Raw genomic sequence first — 13,137 nt, forward strand, 5'->3', positions numbered from 1 at the left:
CGGTTTTGTCGTGTACTTTATTAAAAGTGTGCAGTTTTAGGAGTCAACGCTTTGAAACACTTAATTTTTTCCACTTCAATTTTTATCCACCAAAGTACCATGAACGTTTTAAAAATAGAACGTTAAAAATTGAGTATAACTACATGTCACTATAAGATTTAATTTTGAGAGTATTATCGTTAATATACCACAGAAGATATCCATAAAATGAAAAGTAAAATTGTGATAAAACAGTAAAAAAATATCAAAGTTACCCAATTTTAAGGTACTTAAAAATTCTAGAAATCAGAATTTGAATAATTAATGCATTACCCTACTTGTCAACGGAAAAGATGGGAACGATGTTTGGTAATACTGTATTACTAATACACTATATATATAATATAGGCACTGTGTAGTACATATACTCACACTTACATAATATAGCATTCGCCAATTCTTCAATCTTGTCATCTTGACACTGGATTTCGACCTTGACTTATCATGATCGACGGAGCGACGCGATTGCATGAAGCGCGTGGACAAAATTCGCAAAATATTTTTACCGTCGCAGCAGTATTTATTTGTATTTTAATAGCACAATATAATTGTATACTTAGATGATTTTTATACTTCTTTGTTTATACCGTTCTACGAACAAAGCGCGATTTCTCTTGTGATTTTTTTTTCTTTCTGTTTAGAAAGTCTAATTTTAATTTTATAATATAATGATGTATATAATATAAATATATAATATACATAAATTAAATACTAGCGGTTCTCGAGCATAAGATCGTGAATAATTTTTTATGGATCTCCAACATATTTTTAAAATCTAGTTAATGCGAGTAAAAAAAAAAAAAATTAAGATTACTGATTAATAGATTCTTAGTTATTGACTTATGATGGTAGTAGGTCGCAGGTAGCCCAATGAATATTATTTTCAAAACAGTCCCATGAAAATTTTTTTTTTTTATTAGAATAAGCCTCGGCAGCGAAGGCCACTGGTTGACGTTTGACAATTATGAAAAATTTGTTTACACTCAAAGGTTGAAAACTCTTATTCCATATGATCTGACTTTCTTCTGATTTACTGGTGCAACTGATTTTATTAAGATATTTTTTTTAAATTTTTTTTAGGGGTATCGGCCTTTAAGACCTTTAGAACAATAAAAATATTCAAAACATTTCATTTTATTGACGTCTTTAATTTTTTTAATCAATTCTAATATTAGACTCTTTATTATTTTCTGGAAATAAATAAATCTTCAGTTCACTAAGTTTAATTTCTTTTATACATTTTTGAATAGGTACTCGTGCATAATTTATATAATAGTACTCAGTATCAGTTAAAAGTATAATTTTATGATATACCGATATTCGATAGGTACCTATAAACACAGAACAATAGTATAAGTGACTTATCTACGAGTCTACACCTTGTATACGTAGTTTGTATAAAATACATTTTATTAGCAATTATTATTTTCAATTGTCATAATTTTTTATGTTAACTACACCGTCTGTTGTAATTAAGTTATAAAGTAATAATAAATATTAAAGTTTATTTTTTTAATCAAAATGATTTTTTATGATTAATTAAAAATATTGTTTTTAATTTTGATTAAAAGCCTCAACTTTGTCGTATTTGAATCGTAAAATTAATATTTGATTAATTCTAATGTGTAGGTATGCCAAATGTGCACAATATTTCTGCCATACCTCTAATTAATTAATGCTACACTAGTCATCTTTAAAAGATGTGACTATTTACCATATTATATTTTTTACAGTTCATAATCATCATTCATCACTATACAACATACAGTATAGCTAAGATATTTTATTTATATTATATTATGTAGATGCATTTTATGAAGTCACGTAAATTAAGAATTTACATACACGGATTATTGTTTTTTATATGTATACTTTGTTAAATTTCTCCCTATATTGAAACAAATGTCTACACACTCGGAAAGTATAAAAAAAATACTTATAAATTGAAATTATTGATTTGGTTTCGTGTATAATATAATCATCATAATGAACAACAATTTTATTTAAGCTAATTAATATCTTATATCTCATTTCAGATCCAGTTATATGAAAACCACCGCACTAAATATTAATCCTATTATATTTTACGCGTTAATGATTATTAATTATTAATAGTAACAGTATAAATAACAAAAATTGTTTATCAAAATAAATATGTATTTATTATAGCTTAAGGTTTTTATTCAAAAATTCTATCACGAATGATTAAAGATAAATAATTTATACTGATTCGACATATAATTTTCATAGAAAATGTATAGCAAATTAATATGTACATAGAAAAATCATTTTGAGAATCCATTTAATTCCAAAAACAAGTGTACGATCACCGCGAGGAAATGACACCGTGATACACTGAGTAAAATTACAATTATTAGAATAGTGTGATGCAGTAAATTCATAACAATAGGTAGGTACTCAGTTGTGTTTAAGATGTTTATCTATTACGGCTCAAAAGGTGGCTTTGACTTTTTCAAGTCTATTACACATTTGATTGATATCACGTCCCATTTCTTTACATTTTGAGGAGCATTCTCCTATCCAGCTCGCCTCACCACTTCTATGAGACTATAAAATTAAACACGTAAAAATTAGTCCGATAAAGTATAAATAGCATAGAATTTTTAACTTACTTCTTCAAGATCACGTTTCCAAATATTTCGACAGTGACCTGCACAAATAGGACAAGGCCTCTCGAGGGAATATCCACCGCATTCTAAGCAATCTAATGACACGTGACGTTGCTCCCAGTTGACTCCACAACTACAATTAATTAACAATATTTTTGATTATCTTTGAACCAATTGTTTACATTTTACAACATACATTGTTGATATCTATAATATTTTAAGTTAGTGAACTTTTTTTTATCAATTCAAAGAAAAATTAAATTCTAATTTAAAAATATGCATTTAAAATGAGAATATAACAAATATAATATAATCGCATACTAACGTGTGAAAAAGAGAAAAATAATATGCAAAATATGCAACAAAAAAATTACTAGTATTATGAAATAGACTTCTATGTCAATGGTTTGAATCTTTGAATGAATATTATTCATGAATAAGTGCCTTTTCCTAGCCCAAGTTATCAATAATTATGATCACTATTATCATGATAAAATTAGTAGGTATCTTTTTATATTCCTTTTATTTAACTTGACATAAAAAATAAATGTTAAATATATTATTATTTACTATACATTTGTAGTAACCTTAAAATTTACAGAATACCACTGTTTTAAATGGCATTAATATAACATTGCAATTATTGCATACTATGCCAAATATTATCAATTTTTAATTACAGTCAATGTTTTACAAATAAATAACAGATGATATTTATTTTTATAGCCTTTGAAAACAATATAGTTGCAAATTATACAATAATTTCACAGAACTTTGACATAATTGAGAATTGACAAAATTATTTATAAAAATGTATTGACTTTTAGAGTATCAAAAAATAAATTAAAGATTTATTAGTTACATAATATAAGCCTACTAATACATACCGGAAACAATATTTAAAAACTTCTTTTAGCTCTTCGAGAGTTACTGCCTGCTCAAGATCACTGACTAAATCCATGTTATCGAGCATTTTATCATTAATGTTCATCAAGCTTTGGTTATTCATAGTCTGGACACTAGTAACTGACATCTTGTTGTTAGTATTCTCAACTAAAATAAGCAAAAACTATTGTTATTCACTTTTTTTCAAATATTTTCTTAACTGTCTACAAATACTAGATGTCTAGATATAAATTAAATGTTATATATATATTTTTTTTTTTTGTTAGTGCACCTAATTATTATAGTAGGTAGTATAATAATTATAACTTATTATTATGTTACGTTCTAATAAATGATGATAAGACACTTTATATCTTCGTAAGTATTGTGATACATCCGATTTTAATTAATATTTCTATAATCAGAATAACACAACATAATATTTTTTTACATACCAATAGCACATGCAGTGACTTTAATGTGCCACAGATAAAATTTAATTAATGAAATCAGAAATAAAACATATTGCTGACTTTTTCATAAAATACCTATACTTACTTACACTAAATCATATATCATATGTATTTAAAAATATTCGACGACAATCATCGTCACTCATTTTACAGAATATTATGTTATTATTGTTCATGTGTCAGTATAATGTTAACAAACTTAATATGTTATAGATTTAAGTGGGAAACGACTGCATTATTACCTACTTATACAATTATTTTATTCAATCTCAATGTAGGAAGTGCAAAAATGTATCCCTTTATAAATTTGGCATCCAAAATAATACCTATCTATGAAGATGAACTGTGTAATCTAATTATTATTATAATATCATTTAATGTATATTATACTATGTACATTTATAAGGAAAACTGGATACAGAACAATAATGGGACGACATTCTATTTTGACCATTTACCCCGGAAAGCATAATTATATAATCCTGAAAAACTGGTCTGCGTGGCCTTCATATTGTTTTACATTTGTAAACCACTGTTCTTTGATACATGAAAATGGCATATTAATAAGTAAATTGTAAAACAAATTACATAGTTAATAATTAGAAGTTTAAAATCATATTAAACGAAGTATAATTTCTGTGTAAATAAGCGATTCTAATCACTAAAATTTTCATTTTGGGTTACTAAAAGTAATTAATTTAGTGATACACTGATACTTCGTGATATTTTATTATAATGTTTATAACATTTACAAAACTACTATTCTAGTTGAATAACATAATTTTATTTTATGTATAACCGTAATTGTTTATTAGTTGTTAATAAGCAAACAACAGTGATACCGATTAAAATATAAGCCCTGTATATACTTTGTCATATAATAAAGGACTCAGATGCAGTAGTTAAAAAAGATCTGAAAAACGTTCAGCCAAATCTCACTTAACACTGACCAAAGTTGTTTAATAGCATCGTGATATATATTAAGTACGTGTGTGTGTTATATATTACTCATTACAATACATTTTATGCAGTCTTTAGTTTTTACGAATAATCATTTTTTTAAAGACTAAAGTATCTACATTAGCACACATCAAAAACCAAAATAATACATATAGAACCTATATAAGTATAGTTTATATCACGAAATTTATGAATTTTAATCCAATATAAATTAAACACATTTTTAGAATACAAGTTTTGTTTATTCTGAAAAAAATTGAATTATACTATATACTATTATTATACTATAAATATTATACTATTTGTTCTTTATGTCCTCAAGATTTTTATAAACAATAATTATATTATTGTCTTCTACTTTTCTACACTCGTATAATAGGAATACACTTGTTATTAGTTGTTTCATGTGTATAACAAACTGTTGTTAACTTATTTGCAACGCATTAACGTTAAAATATTGGTAATAAAACATATAATCATGATATTACAAGTGTTATTGGTACCAATATTAAATTATATTTATGCAACCAAGTAGTACACAATAATTGAATTCATAGCATTTTATTAAATTTATTACATAATATTTTAGGAATTACTTTTATTATCTATAGGTACATATATACAATATACCTAACCAATATACCTATACACGGTAGTGTAATACAATATTTTATACAAGTATCTATTATATCAACACACTGATTTGTTTTGTAGTATATCTATCATATAATATAAGATGACCAATTTTATATTTTTTATTTCACGTTCACAAATTGTTATAAGTTATAAGTTTATGGGCCTTGTGCAGTTGTGCCCTTGTCAATAAAAATATAAATCACATTCTTGCAATGGCTTCAGGTGTATCCGTATTGACCGTATTCCACTGACCATGGACAGGCTGACACTGAAAGTAGCTACCTAATTACTAATTAGTCATAACTAATAATACGTATATAATAACCTACACTAGGAAATTTCCGCATTTCCAAAATCAAATAGAAATCACTCAATTTTATTTAATTGAATAATATGATCAAACATTGGATAGCAATGGTTGATACATTTAAAGTTTAAATCTTTTTTTATAATCCATTAAGTTCAAGTTATTTTTAGAATTTTTTTCAAAAAAGTTAATTGTTAACTTATAACATGCAGTAAAAAAAAACACGCGGAAATTGAGATCACTAATTTAGACATGGTTTTATACTTTTTTAAGGCTGAATAACCTTGGATAAGTTGGATATGTATAACCTGGTTGGTGGTGTTTATGTACAACAACAATATAATATGCACGTGTCATCTTGTTTGGAAATTGTTAGGTACCTATGCATTGTTATTGTATGTTTTATCCTGGAATAGTTTATGAAAATAAAATACAAATTTAACTAGGTATAACATTTTATTTTTAGGTAGGTACTTCTATCGCAATTAATAATTATTGAAATTATTGAACTCCGATGCACCTGATTAATTTAAAGTTTTGTATCTTTTAATATTCAATGTTATGTATAGGTATACGTTCATAATTTAAGCGAACTTCTTTTAACCCGAATTTTCAATTAAAAAAACCCTAAAATACTAGAAAAATCATATTCAAAAGTCTAAAAATGTAAACAATGCGTATTCCAATACGTTGTGACTTCGGGATGGTTGTAATTAATAATGATGTTTTTTTCTTTTAGATTCTGAACGGATTGATGAATGTATTGATTTTACAATGATGTGTGTTTTTTTAGTTATTACTTCAACATATGTGCCACGTTCTTAACATAATCAATGCACCAATATTATGTATATCAGGTAATTACTTATTAACTTAGGCCTGATTATAGGTGTTAAATCTAATCACGTTATTAGAAAATATTTTGTTTAACCTTAAAATGTAGTACTGTCTGGTTTATAATATAATCTATAGTTATTATTATTATTATGTTCGTATTTTATGATGCTAAAAAACCCGTTTACGCTATATTTCCTTATAACTCCTACCATTATATAGCTATACCTTATATCTGGTTTTTCACTATACGTCTAAGGAATTTCCAGTTTATTATTATTAGTTCGCAATATATTTTAAAGTCTTGTCTAGTGGAATATCTTTAACTGGGAGTTACAGTATACAAAAATGACCTTCCAAATCGATATAATATTATTGCATATAATATGACGTATAGAGGCTGACTAACTTCAAAATGTGTCGGAATGTCGGATTGATGACTTTTTAATGCATAATTAATTTTATAGTTTCATGCTCTCATTACACACTTATTAGTTTTGTTTTAACCATTAATTGCTTCATTACTTAGACGTTTACTGTCAAGAAGATAGTGGTATAATGACAAATACTACGAATGTACAGAATCCTATAGTATAACTAGTATAAGTATAGTATATACTGTATATAGTTAGTAGTTACCTATAGTTTTATTTATTTAATGTTTGAATAAAACAATACTGAACTTTTTCAGCGTTTCACAGTTTCACACAAAGATTTGAACCTAAAATTGTTTATTTTGATTTATATTAGATAAATTAAATTATCTACTACTGATATAATATTCTTTTTTAATTATCTTCAATAATCTAAGACAATTATAAATTGAAATTTATTATGAGTGTCGAGTGCTGTAATCAACTTTAATAATAAGATAAGTACCTATTGAGACAATTAATTTTAAAATTATTGGAAATATAAAATATTCGAACGATATATTATAATATTGTTGACGAGGTAATCGAGGTTACGTTTTGAACTTCATAAAACGAGCTTGTAAAATGTGAATTCCTCTAAATTAGAGACATATTATCTATATATTTATACTAGCATATTTTGATGATTTTTATGTTAGTCAACAATCGTGTCATTGAGCGAAAAACATTCTTCGTTATTTTATAGAATCTGCAATGTCAAACAAAATTTCATTAGATTTGACACGTTTGTTTGGGCAGTGAAAACATAATACGATTTGTACTATATTCTTTAGTCCGTCAATATTCGTACAATTCACGTGTAAATAATAAATATTGTAAATACTATAATTATCATCATAACTAAATTGTCTCCCTGCTATATTGTAACTCAAAATCAGATGTATCATCCCTATAAACACACCTATAATAATTGTAATTAATATAACAAATGGCCATAAATTTCGGGTTCTTGAGAATTTGAGATCAATAACAATAAATAAATAAATAAAAAAGTTCGTACAATATATTTATGTCGAAATGTGTCTGCACTCGGCAATACCTACTATGTCTTCATTATTTTTTCCTTGAAACAAACTTACATCTGTAGAATGCTTAAAAATTTAAAAATTTATTATAATACCCATTTTTCATAATTAATTCTATAACACGATCTACATACAAAATAGTGTAAATTGACGCAACAATAATTTTTATTACATTTAGTCAATACGCAAATAATTATACCAACTAAATACCAACATGACATTAACGTTTTATTCTTTTTTTTATACCTCCTCTTTATACATTTTCGAGTATCGAGTGTGAAATTGATATACTAACGACACTTTATGTGGCGCAACTTCTATTTTATAATATACGGACTTATGAAACTGGTGATAGTTTTATATATACATACTAATACACGATTATCAAATGTATGCTCTCTTATACGTTGCACAGCAGTTACCTACTCATTTTATATCATTAATTACATTATTATTGTTTATTTCACTATGTAACGTAGTACACTACGCATCTATATCTATATCTGGTAAAAAATCTTGCTAGTTATAGTAGACTTGTAAAGTATTTTAAATATTTTTTTTAAAGTAGCAATATATTTGAAATAAAATACTAATTTACAAATATTATTTATTCTTAGTATAATAATGTATACTATTATTACTATTTATAAGTATGTTTCTGTTTTCAATTTAATTACGTAAAAAAAAACATTGAGAATAAAATATATAGCAGTCGTTTATAAGAATACATTTTTTATTGTTAATTACCTATACAGAAAATAAATTCAAATAACTTGACGAAAAATAAGAAAAACATCGTACTATGTATTTAATTTATATGATAGTAAACTAAGTAAATTAATAAAGTGTTTTAAAGTATTTGCACTCAAATACTTTTTTATTAACCAATTAATTAGGCATTATTTTTAAAATAAGTATCTGTAGATACTCGAATACTTTAAAAAAAGAATTTGTTAAAAAACTGCTATATTTGGAAACCATAATAAATGTGATAATCACAAAATTAAATGTCAACTTTGTCTGATAAGTTTCAAACCTTAACTAGGAAGTAAACTATTACAATATAAGTACGCAGTTTTAGAAAGTGGGTGATGAAATTGATTCGAATTGCATCGTATTTGAAACAAGACAATGCATTCAAAATGTGTAACACATGTATGCATATGTACGCTATATACTATATACATACACTCGTACATGAACAACTAGACCAAAACTAATTTTCTTATATATATACCTACTGGTATTTTAATATGCCCGTTAAAAATTCTATTGATGGTAGATTTAAATTTAAAAATAATAACAATAACAGTTATATGAGAATTAAGATATATTATAATATAATCTTATAAGATTAATAATCATTATTTGTTTTTTGGTCTGTTGATACTTGATAAGATTTGATTTTAATTTGATGACCAAACATCGGAGTAAGGTAATTGTGTTTCTGTTTCACATATTAGGTGTTCATACAGCCTTGAAGTTAGAAATTTATTTCTTGGTGTTTTTAAATATAATATTCTTTACTGCCTATAAAGGCTCTAATAATAGGAAAGAATATTAAACAGAGCAATTTTAAAACAGCTTTTACAATTTACTTATTCAATATGTCAAGATGACTATGATTTGTATAGTCGCATATATCTACCCCCAAACTAATATTGTGTTAATGTTAATATGTATTGTATAATACACACAAAAACTACTATACAATTGGAAGTGTACAGGCCCGGATTAAGGCGTAAGCAGTGTAGGCTTCAGCCTACACAACCACAGATTTAGGGGCACGGACACCGCATACGATCCTGATGTTATTTTAAATTTTTATTTAAATATATCGGAAATTTGAAATAGTAATAATCAATCATAGATAATATAGTTATAATATTAATAATATTATTAATATTTATTATCTATGTAATCAATAATAAAAAAAGAACAGTATAAATTAATGGTTCGTTATTTTTTATAATATGATTATTTTATATAATTTTAATTTTATGTTTTTACTTGTTTTCACATATTATATACATGTACATATTGTGGCTAATAAACCTAAAATAATATTTTATTATTTAATCAAGTATCGAGTAGAGAAATGTGTACAATATTTTTTTTTAATTAGGGCACCAAATTTTTTACAGCCTATAGGCACTGTAGATCTTAATCCGGGCCTGGAAGTGTAACAAAAAATTTTTTTTTATAAGTTCATAGTTATTTTATTTTTTGAGGATACTAATATATTATTATAATACATACCCACATAATATATATATATATGCATGTTTATACTTTAAATAATACATTTAAAATTTCACTAAATATAATTAATCAAGGTCTTTTTACGTTTTATTTTTATAAACATGTCACATAAAAGGATAAAAAGTTTTGATTAGAATAATATATTTTCTTAATATATTACTACATACATTGCGTTGATGTGTATCGATCTATTTAATAATATACACGAATACAGGTTTAATATGATTCCTACTCATTCAAATGATAATATTACTTTTATCAATTTGATTTGGTTTTGATAAATGTCTTAATATTATTTTCAACATAAAATAGTAATGATACTTGAAGGCTAAAATACATACTATAGATACACTAGTAGAACATGGGTGAGTTATCATTAAATAAAATTGGATTTGTAAATTTAAAATGTACTAATAAATTTAGGTATGTGTATGTAGTACTGACCGCATAATATGTATGTAGCATATATATAATAAGTTGGCATGTTACGATAAAATATCAAACATATAGGTAAGTCTACTGAGTACCATAAGAAATGAATATGATTTCATATAAAAATATGTACAATTTAAATTAAGAAAAAAAATGTCGAGCCCTAACCTATCAATCACAATCCACGTACTTGTATATATTATGAAATATGAATTATGAGAAAGTATGTGTTTACAATATGAATCATGATAAAACGATAACAATACATATCTATATTCTATAGCGAGGAAATGTTTACTTTAAATACTGGTATGTGTACAAATTATACTATGTTTTTTAGACACATTAGTTCTTAATAACAGTATATACATTACTGTAGTAGGTACTGTGGAATACTTACAATTAACTCCGAAACGAAAACAATGAATGAAATTTGATTACGACGAATGTTTTTTTTTTAATTTTCAGTCGCCACGCTGACGTGTTGACCAACGGCCGCTCGAAAATTCTTAAAAATCGAAACGTTTTACGTACTTCAGGCGATCAACGATGGTACTATATAATATAAATATATAATAATGCGTTGTACCAAAAATATTATATCAACGAATTTTCGATTTTGCTAATATGATCGATCGACGAGGTGCTGCAGATAAAAGGAAAGCTTGGGCGAAATATAAGGCCGACAAGAGTGTTGAAAAACGATCGGTCTGACGATATTCGAACACTCTTCTTCGGATCCAATTAAATGTCGAATAAGACGACGTGAGTATAATATGCCCGCGCGATCAGACGGTCGTTGGCGTACTGAATAGTGAAATGTGAATAGCGAATACCGATGTCTGGTTTGACGCGCCGTGTAGCTCGGGGATCGGCCTGTTGGCGCGTTCCCTCGGCGGCTCACGATACCCAAAACGTCATGCCACCGAGATCGGGAGATACCATGACGTATCGACGCCTCGACGACTGAGCGCATGCGTGTTGCCAGTCTAAACAGGCACCATAACCGTGGTAGCAGGCACACCATGATAATAATATAATACCAGGCTCGAATACAGCCAACGTCTATAATAATAGTAGTCAGTTCCGGGAAAAGTGCATTATCTTTCGATGACCTTCATGTCCTGGTGGATCTTCCGTTGTAGTGTTGTACGCGTCTATCATAAATTATCATTATAGATTGTTACTGTGCGAATCGTGCAATATAACACCTAAAATGTTAATCGTACTATCGGATTATCGATCGTCCCAATCGTAGTATCGTAATATCCATAAGAACGACAATTCGGTTATGTTTGTATGAATAAATATGATGGACCTGAGAGTGGAATAATATTATTAAGCAATATATAACCATTCCTTCTTCCTCTTACCTATACACAGTTGCTGAAATTTTTAAGAAAATAGTTTTTTTTAAATATGCAGTGGAAGTTTAAACACGGGTAACAAAGGCTAGGTGTGCGGTTAGGTGAGTCAGGGTGTGCAGTTTTGCCCCTTACATTTGGAGCAATATGGGGCGTAATTGTACTTCGGTTAAAATAAGGTAATGATCAGACCACAGTAACTGAACTCGAATGGAAAAAGCTTCAACTCATTTCCCTTTCCACTAAAAAGCTTAAAACTACAATCATTTTAATTATTAGCGTGGTTCAAAATAGTTTTAGGATATTTCTAATGTCAATGCGTATTAGTATATAATATATATATTCTGTAATATATTTTTTAAAAATAATTTATTTGCAAAAAATAATTTCATTAAATATTTTTTATACCTACTTGTAATATACATATACTACCTATATACATTATACAATATAATATAAAAAATTACAATAGATAGGTATCTTGTATCTATTATAGGCACCAATATACAGACATATATTGTTTATAACCAATAGTGAGTAATATATTTTATTTTAACTACCTAAGTAACATTTTTTTTAAAATTACAATCCTCAAACTTACCAATATTTGTAAATTTTTCTTTAGGATTAAATCATTTTTTCTAGGCTTTTTAGTAATTTAATACTTCAAACACTTTCGGCGTTACTATGAAACGTTTCTAAATTTCTAAATTTCTAAATGCTCTACATCGATGATAATATACACATTATTAACTTAACATATTTACATTAAATGTTCATAATTTAATATGTGTGTACGCGTGAATCGCATTATTTACAGTATTTACAGTTCCATATACAGAACGTTTTGATAAGA

The 13,137-nt window shown here is 26.5% G+C and overlaps 1 protein-coding gene across 1 annotated transcript in view; it reads right to left on the bottom strand.

The window, feature by feature from the left end:
* Positions 1 to 2,175: 2,175 nt before the first annotated feature.
* Positions 2,176 to 13,137, bottom strand: part of Pino (protein pinocchio) — a 30,183-nt gene continuing 19,221 nt past the window's right edge. The window contains exons 3-5 of the mRNA XM_015512708.2: positions 3,557 to 3,722; positions 2,673 to 2,802; positions 2,176 to 2,607 (exon numbers count right to left, since the gene is read on the bottom strand). Of these exons, the coding sequence (XP_015368194.1) occupies positions 2,491 to 2,607; positions 2,673 to 2,802; positions 3,557 to 3,722 (413 nt within the window). The 3' untranslated portion in view covers positions 2,176 to 2,490. The remainder of the gene's footprint in view (positions 2,608 to 2,672; positions 2,803 to 3,556; positions 3,723 to 13,137) is intronic.

The sequence above is a fragment of the Diuraphis noxia genome, unplaced genomic scaffold (genome assembly GCF_037042655.1).
Source record: "Diuraphis noxia isolate RWA-SAM2 unplaced genomic scaffold, SU_Dnox_SAM2 contig0003, whole genome shotgun sequence".
NCBI classification, from domain to species: Eukaryota; Metazoa; Arthropoda; class Insecta; order Hemiptera; family Aphididae; genus Diuraphis; species Diuraphis noxia.